Source organism: Lathamus discolor, chromosome 12 (genome assembly GCF_037157495.1).
Source record: "Lathamus discolor isolate bLatDis1 chromosome 12, bLatDis1.hap1, whole genome shotgun sequence".
In the NCBI taxonomy this organism is placed as follows: Eukaryota; Metazoa; Chordata; class Aves; order Psittaciformes; family Psittacidae; genus Lathamus; species Lathamus discolor.
Genome location: NC_088895.1, coordinates 10,294,243 through 10,313,213, shown reverse-complemented (window position 1 = coordinate 10,313,213; position 18,971 = coordinate 10,294,243). Strand labels below are relative to the sequence as shown.

General features: G+C 38.4%; 1 protein-coding gene across 2 annotated transcripts in view; it reads right to left on the bottom strand.

The window, feature by feature from the left end:
• SLC15A4 (solute carrier family 15 member 4) overlaps nt 1-17,721 on the bottom strand; it is a 30,410-nt gene extending 12,689 nt beyond the window's left edge. The window contains exons 1-5 of one of the 2 annotated variants that reach the window (XM_065692256.1): nt 17,093-17,721; nt 8,823-9,118; nt 7,869-8,037; nt 6,767-6,844; nt 1,903-2,071 (exon numbers count right to left, since the gene is read on the bottom strand). In XM_065692256.1, coding sequence (XP_065548328.1) covers nt 1,903-2,071; nt 6,767-6,844; nt 7,869-8,037; nt 8,823-9,118; nt 17,093-17,662 — 1,282 coding nt within the window. In that variant the 5' untranslated portion in view covers nt 17,663-17,721. The remainder of the gene's footprint in view (nt 1-1,902; nt 2,072-6,766; nt 6,845-7,868; nt 8,038-8,822; nt 9,119-17,092) is intronic. The other variant, XM_065692255.1, reaches the window with a different exon arrangement.
• Between the last annotated feature and the right edge of the window lie 1,250 nt (nt 17,722-18,971).

Sequence of the window (18,971 nt, the reverse complement as noted above, 5' to 3'; positions counted from 1 at the left end):
TAAATACTGCTGCTTAGAATTTACGATAAAATGCATGGAGCATTGGCAGATGTTCATTAAATCTAATCAGTTTTATTCTCACAGTTTAGAAGATATTTAAAATATTCTAAACAACCTAATAGGCAGCCTGGGTAGTGTCCACAATTAATGTCAGTTAGATAAGTAAGTTAAAATGGAAATATGGCACAAACAAATTTAGATACTTCCAAGATTGCAAGTTAAGATGTTAACATCTTCATACGTTTAAGACTTTAATCAGTATCTCTCTCTCCAAGGCAAAAAATGGTTGGAAGTCATGTTTTATTTTATGCATATGAAAATATGGCTTCTAGAAATACACTTACAAAAATTTTATGAAACACAAACCCCGCAGAAGCATTCCACCCTGCTAGAAATAAAAAGAGTTTCCTAGGAACCAAATTTGTCACAACTGAAGCTCTTAAACTCCTATTATGATGAAGGGATGTTAAGTTACTCCAAAAGGTTAAACTTTCCAACCAGACTGCAGGTAACCACCCAAAGAATTCATCTTCTCACTTTCTACATGGAAGAGTCAGGAGAGGATGAAACCAACAAAACCATGAGTTACATTTGTAGGCGAGTAGAAAACAAGGTGGCATTTGAAATTTTGAAGAATTCTGCTATATGAACATATTCCCCAAATCGGCAATCATAGCTTCATATGCTTTTCTTCCCCAGTACTAATAAAGACAGATACTGCTGGTTTTGCATTCACTTATATGTGAGCCAGCAGGTTCTATTTAAGGAGCTGACATTTAACTGTTTTACATCATCTTCTTTTGCTGGTAGCAGTGTCCTAAGTAATATGGAATAAGAGAAACATTCCTATTTTAAAGTTTTAAATGACTTTGCTTTAAGAACTTTCCTTGCCTACACAGAAAGTGACCTTGGCCTAATAAGATAATTATCTCTCTTATTGAGAGAAATCTTAATAGCCGTATAAAATGTCCCTCTCTCTAAAATATAGGGGATTACAAGTGCTGAAATTAATTTATTTAATGCTATAATGCTTTATCAATATGTTCATTACAGTGATACTAGGTGAAGGCTATAGGTTCTATGAAGCATTGCTCAGTTCCACATCAGCAGTGCTTAACAACTTTAAATCATCTCAAAAGCAGCTGATTTATGGTTTGAACAGAGTTGCCATCTTTTTCCTCTCATGCTATAGCTAAGCTATTTTACACTACAGTAATTCCTAAACATTAGGGAACATTAAAGTAGGGGAGAAAAAACTAAAGTGTAAGGAAACTCTTGTTCAGCCATAACCTAACTTTATTATTTCAGATACAGGGAAAGGATTTTAGGTAAAACTTCACTTTTTTTAACGCTCAGAAGTCAGACTGTATGAAGGAACATAATTATTTCTGAACTAATTTGTTTTTCGGATTAAATAAGTCTTCAACTTAAATATAAATTGTTGATAAATCAGACAACATGGACTTCCACAATACCATAAAATCTAAGATGACTAACAGCCTTATAAACACTGGACACTTTGTTCAGGCACTGATCATGAAGCTACAGATTTGTTGAGAAAATATGGTCAGAAACCAAACAGTTCTTTTCTATCAAGCATACCAGAAAGTAACAGTATATGTGAAAACCTTACCTAACAAGTTGGTTTTAAAAGGTATGCTCAAAGTCTATTTCTCTCAGGAAAACTGGTCCGATTCTATCACAAGCATTCAAAACAGTTTAGTAAGTCCTTGGGTAAAATCTCTTTCATTGTGAGAAATATATCCATGCAGTTCCATTTAACTATCCCATGTAAAAGAATTACGAATAATCTTAAAGATTCACAAAGGTTTTTTAAAAATGCTCTTGCAAATGGCTGAAAAAAATAACTATGTAAGTAGATCTCTGAAGTTGTTCTCTTACCTGCAGCAAATGCAGAACACATTACAAAGAACATTCCAACTGCAATTCTCTTCAGTGAGGATGGAAGCAAGCCATTCCTCTTTAAAATGGGATCCACCAATTTGTCTTTTAAGGGTATTAGGATGAGAATAAGCACTGCATCAAACATAGTCAACCAGGCTGCTGGAAACTGAAAGGATAGATGACGTAAGTTAGCAATATCATACTTCAAGGATTGATTTTTACTATTAGTTTTTACAAAAGAAAAATATTTTTGATGGAACACTGAGAGCCAAAATAACCTGCAGTGATAGACACTGTGAAAAGAAAAATAAACGTAAAAGCTGAGGAAAACAATCAGTTATATAGGTTTTCCTTTAATTTGGCAGCTCACTGTTCTGTTACCTCAGAAGCACAAATGATTCCTCACCATAGTAACTCCAACAGTACTGCATATTCTCGCTTCCAAGATGCACCTTGAGCTGTGCTGAGGTGGGTGGGTGTTGGGGCTGTTGTTTTGGGTTTGGGGTTTTTTTGGGGGGGGGGAGGAAAGGTGCAGGGGTATAGGAGCTTTCCACTAGAACTGAACAACATCATTCAGAGTGAAAAGGTTCTTTTCACAAATGCAAATAATACTGCACATTGGAAAATGAGGAATAACAAAAGGACTGGGCAGATGAAGAGTACTCTAAGAAAGCAAGATGTAGAACTCAGAGATTTTTGCAAAGGATTTTTTATAAGATTTCTAAGCTTCAGAGGGTCCATATTTTACAACCTTGCTCTGAATTAATTTTTGTTAAATAAAAAGTTAACTAAAACTATACGAATTCCTTTTGAAAGAAGAAATGGCCATTAGCATTACTGCAACATCCGAGTTTTTCTGCATGCATCCTGAAATACATTTAATGGAAAAAAAAAAAAAAATCACTATCCTTTGGGAGCATTTCTGCCATCAAGACTTTTTTTAGCCATAGAAAACCTGTCTGAGGAATGACTGATGGTGCCACTCAAATCTGGTAAACAAAATTGTGCAATTATTTAAATGAATACACCCCATGATACATCTTTAAAAGCATTCAAAGTCAACATGAATGGCACACAAGTCAGGAACTGATATAATGCAATTAAACAGTCCCTACTGTTTTGCTTCCAGTGATATACTGCAGTTTGACAGAATTAAACTTTTTTTCTACTTCAGATATGAGAAATATTTAATAGCTAGGTTCTGTAGATCTATTATTAGGCTTAGAACTTTCAGAAATATGCCACAGAATAGGAGAAACAGAGTTTTACTAATGGAATACAAAATTCAATTAAAATTACACTTGTCAAATGAACAAATAATATGGTGGAATACATGCATTTCTCATTTGCAAGAATCAGTAACTGACGGTAAGATTCCCATCTGTATGAATGAGACAATTTCTACCAAGCTTAATAATATTTAGCATCTGTTCAGAGATAACAAACAGACAGTACAGGAAGATTTATAAACATGTTCTGGTTTGGGGGTATTTTTTATATTGCATTTAGAACAGTGTGATACTATACTATGCATCGCACTGACTCTTTGACCCAAAATACAAGCACTGCTTGGTCTATGTGTTTCAGATGCATTCAGTTTTTGGTACTAAACTGTTTCTGTGTGTATGGAAGCGCAAGGTTAAAATAGATAAATATTTTTCTAGAGATTATCCAGGATGACCAAGGGGCCTGTGGCAACTCAAAGCTACAGCCAGAGTAACTGAAGCAGACAGCCACATTCCCTTAAGGCTGCAAATCTCAACCACTGCAAGTATCTCAAAAACCCAAGCCCTCAGCCTCTAACATAGTGTGGGCATGTATCTCTCATTGGAGATTAGAACCCTATTTCACTGAGAGGTTGTAGTCACTCCAGCATGGCTGACATGACGACAAACTGTAAAAACATGAGTTAGCAAAATGTGAACCTTTAGATCTTCATAAGCTAAGCATGACTTGGCACTTTCACAGGAGTCTGCACCAAGAGCACCAAGTCTTTGACTGACATCAAGGCATGTCCATATTCAGCTTTGTCAAAAGCTCCAACTAGGATTAGAGCATATATAAGGATATTTTTAGCACCCTCTGCATGCAGACATGTTGCAACAGCCACTAAACGTACTATTGCTTTCTTGCTCTGCATTACAGCTATCACTGCAGTTCTCCAAGGCACCCAGACAAATGCTTTCTGGTTCATAATCTGCAAACCCCAAGAAGTGGGTGATCATGGTAGAATATGAATTGATGAATGGTACAATGATGATGGTAGAACTGAATTCATCCTAACCTCTCTTTAATGTTTCTCAGGCATTTCAAGATCATGCATTTGAAAATGGGAGTAATAAGCTCATTTGGCTATATAAAAATATTCAGTAGTTTGCTGCACAAGGTTACATACATTGCTTAGCCATCTTCACTTACTTTGGAAAATGCACGGTGAATTCTGCTGAGTTAATCAAATTCTTGCTTATTTTAAAATATTCAGCAAAACTTCAAACCTGTCAATTTCCCTCCCTCTCCCATTGACCTTTTTGTTTGCTTCAAATACCACACTAACCTTAACCTCTGTAATAGTTTGTGCAAAGACTAATTTGTGTAATTAGAGTCAAGGATGTAGGATTTTTTTCCCCCTTGCTGAATCTGGTAAGAAAGAAGAGAAATACCAAATGCCTCTGGCACTGCTGCATTTCATACAATCGATCACTTGGGTTTGGGGTTCTTTGGTGTTTTGGAGTTGTTTTTTTTTGTTTGTTTAAAATCTATGTTTTTTCCATTTTCTACTCTATCGCAAGCCTGCAAATTAAAAGGGCATACACATATATCACTCTTTTCATAGCAAGAGGAAATATATTAGTATTGATTATAGATTATTATTATAATCAAGTATACTTGATTAGTATTGGGCAGAGGTACCTAAAAGAGCTTAAAGAAAACCTAGACCTGATAAGATACAAAGCTATTCAGGTAAAACACTGTATTACCACTCCTTTATTATCTCCAAACACTTCCATTTGGAGAAACCAAACTAGTAAGAATTGCTTTCAAAGATACTGCCTACATAATATAGGCTACAAGTCAGCATCCTTCAGGTAGACCACATACAAAGGAAGACAGCAAAAATCAAATTAGCTTATTATTGATTTCTACTGTTAATGCTGTTAAACCACAGCAAAGTATTTCAAAATAAACCAAGAAGAGCAACATAACTGATGCACTGCAGAAAAAGGAGCCAGTCACTCTTATGCAAGATAGAAAATCATGGTTTAGAAGTATCAAGACAGACCAGGATTATTGTCCCATTACCCTTGTATCGAATTCTGCATACTCTAAGTAAACACCAAAACCAGGTAACGAACTTTTAAAGCCATACTTTCAAGTTAGAAAACGTGGCTACACAGCATGAGTAGTATTTCAGTCTTGTCAGAAAAAAACGTACAAGCCATTATTTTTCTGAACTAATTCCAACATAATACTCTACTTACAATTTGAAAACAATTCTAATGCCCAAAAAGGTGATGGGAGAGGCTCAGTTTGATAACCAAAGCTCCACATTCATTTCTATACAATAAATATTCAGACTGACAATGGGACTCTGAAGTCCTGCGCCCACTTTGTTACAAGAAAGAAAAGCTACTTCTTTAGTCAAACTGACAATGTTTCAACAACAGTCACGTTTCATAATAACAGAAAAATCCTAAGAGTTCTCTTAAATGCAAGCAATAAATAAATATGAAAAAATGTGCTAACTAAAAAACCCCAATTACCTTGAATGTAATCCACAAAATTGATGTGACTAAAGCAGAAGCCGCAGATTAATAAGGACTTTTTTAAACAAGAAAATGTGTTTAAATGAACACGCAACTCAAACACAACAAAACTTGAACGGAAAGTGGCCAGTGGCCAATGGCGTTCTGTCCCCAAAAGCTATGCAACAAAAATTACACAAACTGAGAACTCAGTTGAAGAAACAGACCTTAGATCCTTTTGTTGATGCATTTAACTGAAGAAGTCTCAGACTACTCTTTCTTTTATTTAACTATGTAAAAGTAACTAACTAGCACTGGGTTGGTTTAGAAGTCTTACTTAACCACTTACTTAACCATTAACTTCCATTAAGGTTTAGCTATGATTCAAAGCAGTTCAGTTTTCAAGCAAGTTCAAACCAAAATAAAGTACAAGCATTTTTTTGATCTCTAAGAAGACTGAAACCATTCTGTATTATTGATATTAATTTAAAATAAAAGAAACTGATCTTTAAGGTCAGTTCAGCCCAAACTCTTCTATGATTCTAAACTTAATTATAAAACAGTTTCCAGTAAGCCTGTTAATACATTCATACTTTCTGTTTTTAATTCTCAGTACCATTTATGCAATTATGTGATGCCAGCCTTTCTTGAAATATCCTGATTGAACCACTACCTTCAATACGCTCAGCTGATTCAAGGTAAAGCAAATGAATATTAATTGAACAGTATAAAGTTACAAATGTATTCACTTCTGAATTTGCAAATAATGATGTTTCAGTTAAGTATGGGTATTCCTACTGCGTCTGTACGAATGCTTCTGTACTACTAGCAACTGTGAAAACAGGCCATGTAGATTTAAAAGCTTTCTTCAGAGATCATACTTTGTTTACTGAAGGATAAAGACACTCTTAATTGAAGCAGTTAAAGTAATCTGAATACATACGAAACAGGACGGTGTGAACTTCATATACTGGTAGGTACGCCAAAATCATGTTTCTAAATACCCAATATCTGTGGTCATTGATTCTCCTTAGTCACTACCTTAACTTTATGGAATTTTTGTACAATAGTGTTTTGCATTTCAACTAAAGACACTTCTCACTGTTTTGCCAGCTTACCGTATGAATAGAGTTGGTATCATTTGATATTTCAGGAATTTTCAGATGGAGACTTTGCAATACATAGGTTGTCTGCATCTAGTAGTAGGAAAGATGAGATTACTTGGAGGAGGACTACTGAGAGCAAGATATTTTTACATTTTAATCATTAACAAAGATGATAACAGAGGTAAAGTGCTACTATAGCAAGACAAAAAGAATTAGTGTCAAAACCTTGCAAGATTTTTTTAACCCCTACATTTATTTTTACTAAAAGCAAAAAAATAATTCATGTCACTTTAAAAACAACTTCTGTGTTATTTTTCTACCAAAACATATTTGCTATCCCAATTTCTCTTCCTAAGACAGAAGAGCCAGAAAGGAATTAATTAAAATGAAATCTGAACCACTTACCCTGACCTATCTGAATCAACTACAAGATGAAACACAGCTCAAATATTTGAGACATGTTAAATTGTACAACTGATAGTTTTAACTATAATTTTATTTTCTTATCAAGTAAAAATACTATTTGAAAGTATTCTTAGCAGCCATTTTTCAACTCTCAACTTCAGGATAAGTTTCATATTTATGAGAGTCCTCAGAGAAATGTGAAATTAGATGCTTTGGCATACTGGTAAGCTAATACAGCTTTCCACAGTTTTAATTTTATCTAGCAAATAAAAAAGTTCAGACGCTATCATCACATAGCATTATTTTTGCTAATATAACATTATTAAAATGACTCCTGAGATGCAATCCCAAATGTGTGAAAGACAAGTAGTTAACATTATTGAACACATGGGTGTTAAACAAGTCAAACTGCCAATACCAGAGTACTGAAAAAATCTTCTTCGATACTTGTCTTCTTTAGAATCACTGCTACTGAATGCTAAGTGTAAATAAACCTTATAGAACAGCTTCCCCGCAAAAGCTTTTGTGTGTTTCCTCCAGGTAACTGCTCAGGGGGGTAGTTTTCAGACAGGACTTAGATTTATAACACAGACTCAGAACTGCAACTGCCAAGAGATCTTTCAAATGCAACTGGGAAGAGGAAGTTATGGCCCTTAAATTATGTTTTTAGACATGCAAAATAAAAATGTAATTATTCGGAACTACTCACTTGAAAATATACTGTCCAGTAAGGTATTAAAGCCAAAAAGACAGGGATAATCTTGACAAGAGCTTTCACATCTTCTACTTTATCTTCTCTGAATGGGCCTCCACGAGACAGCTTGGCCATCTCAAACAGGCTTTGCTTGCGAGGTTGCTGAAGTACTCCCTGGCTTTCGCTTTTGAAAAGAATTTGAAACGTTCAGTAAAGCAGCAACAAAACCTCAATATCTCATTATAAAAAGGTCACACATTTCCAAAAAATGTTACTTGTGTAAGTTGCATTAGAACAACTAGACCAGAATGGATCATCAGCAGGTGAAAGCATAAGCTGAAAACTTCTATTATAAAGGTTTATTTCCCATCCTCACAACACCACGCATGAATAACTCGCACTGCAAATTCAGAACTTAAGAACAGGATCACAAAATACAGATTATTCTAATTAATTGAATTGTTTTGTAATCTGAATACATAGAAGGCCAACAGTGTTCCATGGCCTTCTTAAGAGTGGGGTAACCATTTGGAAAGCAAAATGTCAGTAGGCATTTTGGCTGTCCATCACGCCACTTTGAGTATTAAATGCAGATTACAGTATTTTTCAAATCAGAGCTCATCCCATAAACATATCTAAGCAGAGAAGAAAGTTAACTAATGCTTAAAGGCACCTTGCTTAGGTTATGTTACGCTTTCAGAAACTCTGATCTGGCAAGCCACAGCATTCAATCGAAAACAGCAGACTTGACCTTGCAGCACGCAGATCCAGTGATCTCAAGATGTGCCCCTCTCTCACTCCAGAAAGTATCGCCAGGACTCAAATTTTCCAGTTCCAGTTCTCAAAGCAAAATTGAATATTGCAGTGTATTCCCTAGTGTGACTTCCTGCCATCTAGTTTGAACTAACTAGTTCCAATTCTTAGGCTGATTCACTGAATCCAGACTATACAAAAGAGCTCAATACACACCTATTAGTTGAATGTTCCACATGTCTCTTTCTTGAACAACAAGAATATGCGAGAATTTTAAACATGTCTGTGAAGGCACTACCATCAGGTGGTTTTGTGATGAAGAAACTCTGACCACATAAAAAAACCATGAATGAAATCCCAATGCAAACTGTTGGGATACTGTAGCCGATAACAAAGCTCACGTTCTGTTGAATGTATGCAATGCCTCCCAGAGACAGAATAGCTCCCAAATTAATGCTCCAGTAAAACCAATTAAAAAATCTTCTTGTGGCTTCTGGACCCCGATCTTTGACCTGGAAAAGATTAAAAGAACAAGTCACTCACTTTCTGAAGAAAATGAAGCCTGTTTATTAGATTCCATCAAGTTCAATGCATAGAAGAGTTCAGGTTTAATTTAGAGTCATCCTGAAATCACTGAAGTGTTCTGGGCTTAGCATGATATTTGATGAAAAGACACCTTACTAAGCTACCCCATTATATCAGTAACCTACTGCTAGAAGTTTAGGGTAGGGATAAAATAAGCCATACAATACTGTAGCTTCCCCATTAAGGCCATTATTATTTCTACTGCATTGTCTCTCATTTGGTCATTTCTCTAGACAAAGCTCACTCAGATTAACATCCCATAGTCCACAGAAGTTGAGATAACTATCTTTTTTGGTAAAAGAAGTTAACCTACCTAAAAATTAATTATTAGCATTGTAACAATTGCTTCTTAACTTGTCATAACTGATAACCATATTCCATTTTCTAAGCCTCAAATGACCGCTTGGTAATTAAAGCACGAATTTAAAACTTTAGCCCAGTCCTAATGCCTCTCAAGAGAACAGAAACTGAAGACTTGCCAGTCTGACATTTAAAAACTAAATAAATAAATTTGGATTGCTTGAGGTGTCACAAAGTTCCAGTAAATATTTATCCTTCTATTAAGTCAGCACTGTTCGTAGTGCTGTCTTCCTGCTTGGAGCTCTCAGTGTCTCTCAAGTGAAAGTAAAGACATCCCTGGTTTACAAAACCATCCTGTAGTGTTCACTATCATTCTTTATTCTGTAGTGCCTACTATAAATCACCTATGTTTTGTAATTAAGTCACGGGAACCTAACATCACTTATAAGATGCGATGTAAGAGAAATCATGCAAGTTACAATCTGAAAGACATTAAAAAGATCAATTAGTCTGTAGAAGAATTCATAATACTCTATTTGTCACTATTTTATGACTGAAAGGCCATTAATAGTGACTAGCAAGTCAGTGCTATGCACCAGTCCTGCTGAGTCAGTTGTTCTTGATTTCTAATTGCAAATTTCCCTTCCTCATTTGCCAGATCTTCAAAAGACCTGTGTTTAGTTTGCAATATGAAAAGCAGGCTATGCCGTGAAATAAGTTTTTAATGTTGTCAGTTCTGATTTACAGCTTCAGGTTTCTCAGTGGTGCATAAACTCATCTGTATCATTTAACCATGCCTAACAAAAGAAACATTAAAGCATCTACTCCTATGCATAGTTAATAGCATTGTTAGGCATTCAGATAGGCCTGCTAGCATGTCAGATACAATCTTGGAGCCTCAACCCAAGAAATAATGCATTTCCAGTTTCAACTTGGTACTCATCTCCTAATTTTAACAGTCAGCACGTGCAGTAGTGTATCGAACTAGGAATTCCTTCTGAACCCCAGATATTAGAAAACAATTACATTGTAAACACAGTGCTCTAAATTACATAGAGTTAACAATCTATTTTATGAAGTTTCAATTTCTTCACCATAAAATCCTAGTTCTCTTATAATTTCTGCAAGAAGGATGACTTCCCATCCTCCCTCTTGCTCGCATCTATGCAAAGAAAAGCTACGAAATGAAAGCAAACTTTGATACAGGTAAGAATAGGACAAGTACAGCATGATGCTTCCATCAAGTTTTATCCCTGCCTCCAAACATTAGCTTATGAGAAACTTCCTGAACCAAAGATGGCTTCTATTACATAACAAACACAGCAGATCACCTCTTCATGAACTTATCCATCCTCTGAACTCAGGTCAGCACATAATACCCTGTGGTAAAAAGTTCCCCAGCTAATTACACAGTGAGAAGAACCACCTCCATTCGTCTGTTTTGAACCTGCCTTGTACTAGCCTCACTCATTTTACCTAGTTCCAGGAAACAACAAAAGACAGCTGAGCTTTATCCCATCCCTGATCCATTTTTGCCTTTCCCCCGAGCATTATTTCCACAAGCCACTGTCACATCTTTCTTCTAGCTGCCTTTTCAGAGATAGGAAGTTGCAGACTGTTTCATGATTCCTTGCATAGAAACTAATGACCATGTGTGCGGCCACTCTGTGAAGCTTTCTTCTCTATGTCCAGTATCCTTTTTGAAACAGAGTGACCAAAAAAGGAATGCGATGCTCAAAGGACAGACACATTGTCTGTCTTTCTTACAAAGAACAGAATCCATTTTCTGCTTCCTTATCAAAGTATATATACACACTAAAAACCACATCATAGCCACATCTGAAATGCCACTATGGTATTTAATTGACAAACATTACTAAATTAATAAAATATACACTGAATTAGCCAGTGGAATATCCTGTCAAAGGGGCAGAACTATGAAGAAGTCTTACCAAAACCAAAAGACATGGTAGAGTTAAAAGGCAATCCTTGTAGCTCCTTCCAAACATCAGATGAGCCACATAAAATAGGAGCTGTATTGCATTTACAGTGAACTACTCAAAATTTTCCCCTCTGGGCTATTACTTGAGCTGTGTGACAGCACATAATAGATCAGTCTACTCTCCATAAATAGACACTATATTCTAATAAGGACCAAGAAGAAAAAAATGCCACAATTTTATTATTTTATCAAGGATAAGTATTTTTCACAAAACCGCAGGAATTCTCCTTTCCCCCCTTATGCTTGCACTGTTTTCAATCACTCAAGCACAAACAAAAATCTATCACTCCCTCTGCTCAATTTCATCTGTGCTCAAGCATAGCAGCACTTGCATTGTGGTACCAGCATCACCACCTTCATTGTTTTCTTAATATCCCAGCAGCAACTGCAGTAGGAAAATGATGCACATTGATGGCATAAGTATGGCTTGGGTCCTGGATCAAATCTGTCCTGTAGGCTAAGGGTTCCACATCCCTACACTGAAAGCCAAAATAGGTATGTTTGAAAGATTCTGTACCCATCACAACACAAAGGTATGGAAAAGGTCACCTTCTTAGATTTACCGTGTTTCAGTCAAACTCCTTACAACACGAAAATACAAATATTAGCCAAATGCCATGGCTAGAGTGCAAGGTCTCCTATCACAGCACAAAAACACTGCAGTAAAACTCTTCAAAGGTGCCCTGACTGAAACGAACATTAGCACATATCTAATACACACGATTTATTTGTTCTAGGTAACATATGGCTTTGCAAATGAGCTGACATTCAGACATTTTCCACAGAATTTACTAGTGATGGACAGCTGTCACTTATTTAATCAACTGCCACTGCATAATATCCAGCCCTGAGTCTCCAGTTCACTGTTCTGCATTCTTCAAACCTTACAGGGCTGTTTTCCCCAGTAAATGGGATAGCATGTCATTCCCCAAGAACAATAAGAAACAATCCAGTAGTGCTTCTGCGTCAATAAAAATGCCAAATGACCTATTGTACCATACAAGGAGCATCCCAATTGACCTAATTTTTCCTTAGGCCAAATTTTAATTATTAAAAAAATTACCTCCCAAACCCTTCCAAAAATTAAACAAAAAACTCAAGCCAAAAAACTCCAACAACAAAGAAATGAAGGAAATGAGCAGCTCTAAGCAGTCTGGCCACAGCTGCTCTGTTGGTCTTTGGCCACATGTCAATGCTGCCTGCATTCAGGTGGGCTTCTAAAGAGGAAATAAAGTAATCCTACTACTTTCACAACATCTAACATAACTTTTGCAAAAGAAAACCTAACTTGACTTATTTTTTACAGTCAAAAAGGTGTTTTATTTGATATATCCGAGAATTATCCTTTACATGTAGTTAATCCAAATGCAGAAAGAAAACCACAATGACATTCTGAGTTTTATAACTGGGACCTATGCAGCACTGCATTTCAAAATAGCAAAGAAATAGTTCCCAGAATAAAAATTTCTAATACATAACATATATCAGACTGATTATAGCCAGATAAGAGGTAATTTCAACCACAGTTTTCATTATAAAGAATCCTGAGTGCCTGGAACACTGTTATGGGAATTGTGTAGTCATTAGGTTATTTACACTCACTTTCGCAGAGGACACATCAGTTGTATAACTCTGCACTGCAGCACTGAATTCATTTAGGATATAAGGCTAACATCTTACAATCAGAACAAAATTTTAAATGGAACTAGAACAAAGAGAGAGGAGAGTAATTAGATCTTCAGTTCTGACACCTGATGAAATGTCATTACAGATACCTAACCAACAGCAACTTCCACAGCACAGCTGTCCCTGAGGTTAATACTTAGACCTCATTCTGACTTAGATGATCCCTTGATGAATTATCCCTCCCCTGGATTTTTAAATAGCAGCATTTTTCCTAGGAGATGATCCAAAGCAGTTGAAACTAAAAATATTATATAGCTCAAACATTAAGATTCTATTCGATTCTCCTGATTTTTATGCATGCATCTATATGAGCACCATGTCTTCTTCATAGCTCCCATTAGATGCTTTGTTTGCTTTGTCACAAAGTAGTTTCCTAGCTCGCTGAGGCAGCTTCAAAGAAATGGTCATCCACAGGATTTCTTATTTTTGCCACAGGTAGCGACTGTCTGGTGCCTACCATTCCACTGTGACATCTGATTTGGCATCATCTGCTAATGATCTCAAGTATTTCCTAAACCACAACATTTCAGAGTTCCAGTATGTCATAATCTTCCCTCTCTCCCTCTTCACATCACAACAAATTCAAAGCTATGACCTCCTGTTTGACTCACATAAAAGGAAAAAGATTAGAAGTTACTGACATTAGCAGTTTCTGCAATCAACTGACAGTCACAAGTGACAAATGTAACAAAAACCCCCAAACTTATCCCAGCCAACTATGTGAACAGCCACACAACAGAGCAAGGATGAAAACATAGAAGCTTGCCCTTGTCCTTAGTGCACAAAAGAAAGCACAGTAACAGTTTTCCACAGTCAAATTCACACTTAAAGAATTCTGACCACCTAATCCATCATTACAGACACCAGTTAGTCTTTGAGAGTATCTGGAGAGAGCTCAGTACCAGAGCTGCTACATAATTTCAGATTTTTATACTAAAATTTGGCTAGTCCCTATTTAAAGTCTGCTTCCTCTCACTAATGTCACATATGTTCTGCTTCTGCTGGAAACAGAAACAAATTAGTACTGCCCATGTGAGTGCCACAATTGCAGTTTTTAAACTGTTATCTACAGTCTTAAATGGTTGCAGTCTCCCAGGAAGTTCAACAACAACAAAGTAACTTGCAGTTAGTGATGTTCAATTCTTTATACAGTCCTACATCCTTCCCCAGAGGCTGGAACATCTAAGCTCTACAAGTAAATGCTGAAAAAAAACACTTTAAAGCCATCTCTCCACCAGCAATTTCCAATAGCACTCTGTGTCTGGTGATGCTACTGCAGCAACAATGGTTTTAGCAAAGATAGATTTTTGAAGGTTTAGACAGACTAGTGAATGTGGTCCAATTCATAAAGAAGATATAATGTGGTTTAAAACTAGCATCTCTAACCACCATAACCCCAAAACAGATTCATTTATAATTACTTCAATTATTATAGCTGATACTAGATCAGAAGCCTACTACTAATGTCCGCTTCAATGCTGAAGTTAAACCAGCTTTCACAATAACGAGGGAAAATCATTGTTTCCTAAGTACAGAAAGTCACAAACTGCTGCATAGAACAGGAAGTGACAGCAAAACACTGGCACTTAAAAGGGGAACTGGAAAGTGCCAGGTTATACACATCACATGATTATAAACACTGTTCTGAGAACCATCAGTTCAGATTTAGACCAGTATGACAGATCAATCTGAACTTCTAGAAAAACGGCTCTTATTTATAAACACAGTTAAAGTAAAGCTGGTCTGTGCCTAATTTGCAGTCACTGGTTTTTTGCTAACCTGACTGGGAAAAGTTTCTCTATACTAAGCCTACTTAGTCACTTGTAACAGCAGTTCTAGAAGTATCCATTTAACAGAAGTTAAGAAACTATATCCTTTTAACTTTAGAGGAAAATAAATACTGGAATTCAGTTCCCAATTTCCACAAAGTGATTCTTTTCTACTACAGAAAAAATCCTCATTATATCTGGGCTCAAATTATAGATAATACATTAAAACTAAAAAAATTACATTGTAATTTTTAAGAGATCTGCAAACAGTATAATTTACAATATCTGAAAGTTGGTTCATGTCAGCTAAACGTTACATACAATTCATATTTTTGTTTGGTATTTAAGGGAAAGAGGACAAATCTCATCAGCATGTGTCCAGCCAAAACACATTTGCATTGTATTCTGGCTTCCCAAGAATGTGACTCTGGAAGACAGACTTTGTTCTCACAGCAATACATATCCATTTACCCAGCGGTTTGCTGCATTTCGATGCATGGAGAAGGCACCCAAGAGGACCCAAAACTGCACAACAATGTAAGTTGAATGCTGTAACATAGTTAATAATAGATAAGTCAGAAAAACAGAGAAGGGGAAAAAATTCATTCTTTGGCAGAGCTCTACTGATTATTATGAACCAGAAAGGAGTATTTCTTTTGCTTCACCCTACATAAATCACTGTGAATTATCTGCAACCCTATCCAAAACCTGCTTTCTGTGAAATCCTGGGGGGAAAGCCTTTAGAAAATCCAGCTACAACAGCTACGCTTCCATTGGCAATGGTTCTTCTTTTGCTCCATTCCTGCCATTATTTATCTCTTATATTAAATGTTCATAAAGTGTTCTGGGGATAAGCAGTCAGCTTTGAAAAACACCTTACAAGATAAAGTCATATTAAAGCTGTTTCACTTGATGGGCTCATGCTGGCTTAAAAAGAACCAGTATGCTGGGGACACACAATCCTAGGCTATAATAATCTTTTACATTTATATACTGTCTTTCACCCAGAACTCCAGAATTTATAATATATCAAATGCCAAAGAATTACAGATGTAAACTACAAATTAGAGAACAGAGGCATGTTTGGCAAAGATCCTGTGGTAGATTCTACCTCTCACAAAGAATTTCATGGCATTTCTGATACGTGCTCTAACCAGACCTTAATGAGCCATTAAACATACCTGCAACTGTATAAAGGTATTTTCCTTGCCTTGTCACCAAGAACAGTTCGGTTAGGAAAGCTGTTTGTATCCAAACATCTGAAATTCTCAATTTGTAAAGCTGAAATTATACTACAACATTCACTACCTTAGCAGAAGATTGTAAAATGAATAGGCTTACATATATATATACATGCAACAGTGTATTTCAATAGATATTTAATTATGAGCTGTCTCTCAAAAGTTTTCCGTAAAGCCACTTGGTTCTGCAGTGATGATCCAATGAATGACATCACTGAAATGATGATGTGAATAAGGTCATTTGACAGGGCATGTCCTTATGAGAACAGCTCAGGTAATATGTTTACCATGTTGAGAGCACCTTCCCATCCACCATGTGGTGCAGAATTATCCTGCACAAAAATATCACTCAAGGGCAGTGCAGTACACAGAGAATGTCTAACGTATAAAAACCTGTTCTCTAGCCTTCACTTATCAGAGGATGATCACTTATCAGGATGATACCTGACCACTGCCACACAAGGCCTGTGTTATCCTTGTCAAAGCTAAAATATGTATTAGATATTCCACCTGATGAGCTCCAAGATCAAATTAACTCCACAGTCGAGGATGCGGACAATCCACTTAGTGGCCATTAATTATTCAACCCAACTCCTTAAGACAGTGATGGCTTAACCAAACTAGGTACCACATGTAAGGCAGGGCTACAAGGAAACAAAGAGTCATAAGAGATCAGACACCACAGACCCCAAAATTGTATCAAACAGGGTACAGTTTAACAGCTTACGTTACACAGAGAACAAAGCTGCATGAGACCTTCTGAGACTTAACACCTACTGAGATGTGCATCAACAGGCACACCATCCACCCCACCAAGGTAAGCCCATCTACATGACTGACAGCTATCTCCTGGTTCAGATCTACACCCACACACAATTTGGCAGCTGCCAAATAATACTTGACCTGGTCTGCCCCAAAAGGGGTGATGTTGGCCTTGACTGACCCGACGCCCAGCCCCACGAGTACCAGTCCGATGAAGGTGGCTGTGGCACAGTAGCGGGTGGCTCCCACCTGGGAGCAAGGCGTCATGGTGGCGTTGGCGGCCGGAGAGGAGCAGTTCTCTACGGGGAACAGGGGGATGTCCCCACAGAGGCCCTGGCGGGTGTGCGGTGCAGCGATGACAGGGAAGGCCAGCATGCCCAGCAGGTAGAGTGCCATGCTGAGCAGGATGGTGCCAAACTTGCCTAGGAGGGCATCAGCCAACCAGCCACCGAAGGGTGACACCAGGTAGGTGATGCCCATGAAGAGCAGCAGGGCCTGGCTGGCCTGGGCACCCTCCCAGCCGTAGGGAGGCCCGTTGAGGAACAGCACCAGGTTGGAGGTGATGCCGTAGAAGGCCACTCGCTCCAGCAGCTCGGCCAGCAGCACGGCAGCGCAGGCCAAGCGCCGCCCATGAAAGGCGCTGCTCGCTGCGCGGCCGCGCTCCGCGCTGCTCAGCAAAGGGCTACGCTCGCTCGGCTCGGCCTCCTCCATAGCAACACCTCCGTCCCGACCCCGCCGCGCACCCACCGCCAGCCCCGGCCCTCCCCGAGGGAACCTCACCGCGGCCGCACGGCGGGGCCCGGCACGGCCCACCCGCGCCGGCAACAGCGCGCCGCCATTGGCTGAGGGCTCCGTCACTCCGCTGGCAGCGCCGTCACGTGGGCGGCTGGGCTGCACGGAGTGGCTGATGAGGCGAAACGGGCCGGGGCTAGCAGGGGGCGGGATGGTGAGGACCGGAAGTTGCGGGGTGGGTCCGTGCAGTTACCGGCGGTGGGGGAGTCCCGGGTCGGGGTTTGGTGCACGGTGTTCCCGGCGCCGGAGAGCGCATTGGTTAGAGCTGGGCGTGCGGAGCTGCACCGGGGACGGCGGTGACAGCCCTGACCCTGCAGGGTTCCCCTCGCCCCGTGCATTGGGTGGTAAAGAGCGCGGGACGGGGAGAGGAAAAATGATTTTACGGTTATTTCCTGCGTTAGTTCAGGCTGGGAATGACATTTTAGGCGTTAAGTGGAGCTGGGTGAGACGGTATTAATGGCACAGGTTCCGAGCTGGCTTCCTGAGAGCCCTCCTTTTCTGATTAGGTTTATCCAGCAATAAAAATGACAGCGAAAGTACAACGCGGTTTGTTTCCTACTTTGCTTTTCAGTCGGAAAAGCAAAAGCGAGGAGTGTTCCTTTAAAACGTACATCCTGCAGAAAACCCGCAAGTGTGCCTCGTTAATGACTCTTGCCCGCGTTACACTGCCCCTGATAAATGAAGCATGCACACCTCTGTGCTTGGAGCTGCTATGTGGGTACTTGTCCCACCGGACAGCAGAGCGCCAGCTGGATGTGTGTCCTACATTCGCTGTTTGAGGTGAGGTTTATCTGAGGTGTACCTGCAGTAATAATACGTCATAAGTACATGGGGAGAATGAAGACTGATTTGAATGGAACAAAGGGCATGATTAAAATGGGAAAACATGAATTAGTGGTTGCATGATCAAGGCACTAAGATGTTCTTTTGCGCCACCATCACGTATGTTGAGTTAAAGGTCATGAACGTACGTAACTGTCTTCAACAGCGGATCATAAAGTCATATTTTGGCCAGAACAAAGTGGGAAAGATACTCTTGGTTGTGTGTTTTCAATGAAAAAAAAAAAAAAAAGTAAATTGATTGCCATCATATAGTTACACCCAACATGTGCGTATGACTTAACATTTTTGGAGCAGCGTTGGTAATTGAGCAAGCAATGCTTGTAAAAGTAAATATTAATTTAATGATGGGCCTTTGTAAATAACATATATCATTAAAATGACTCAT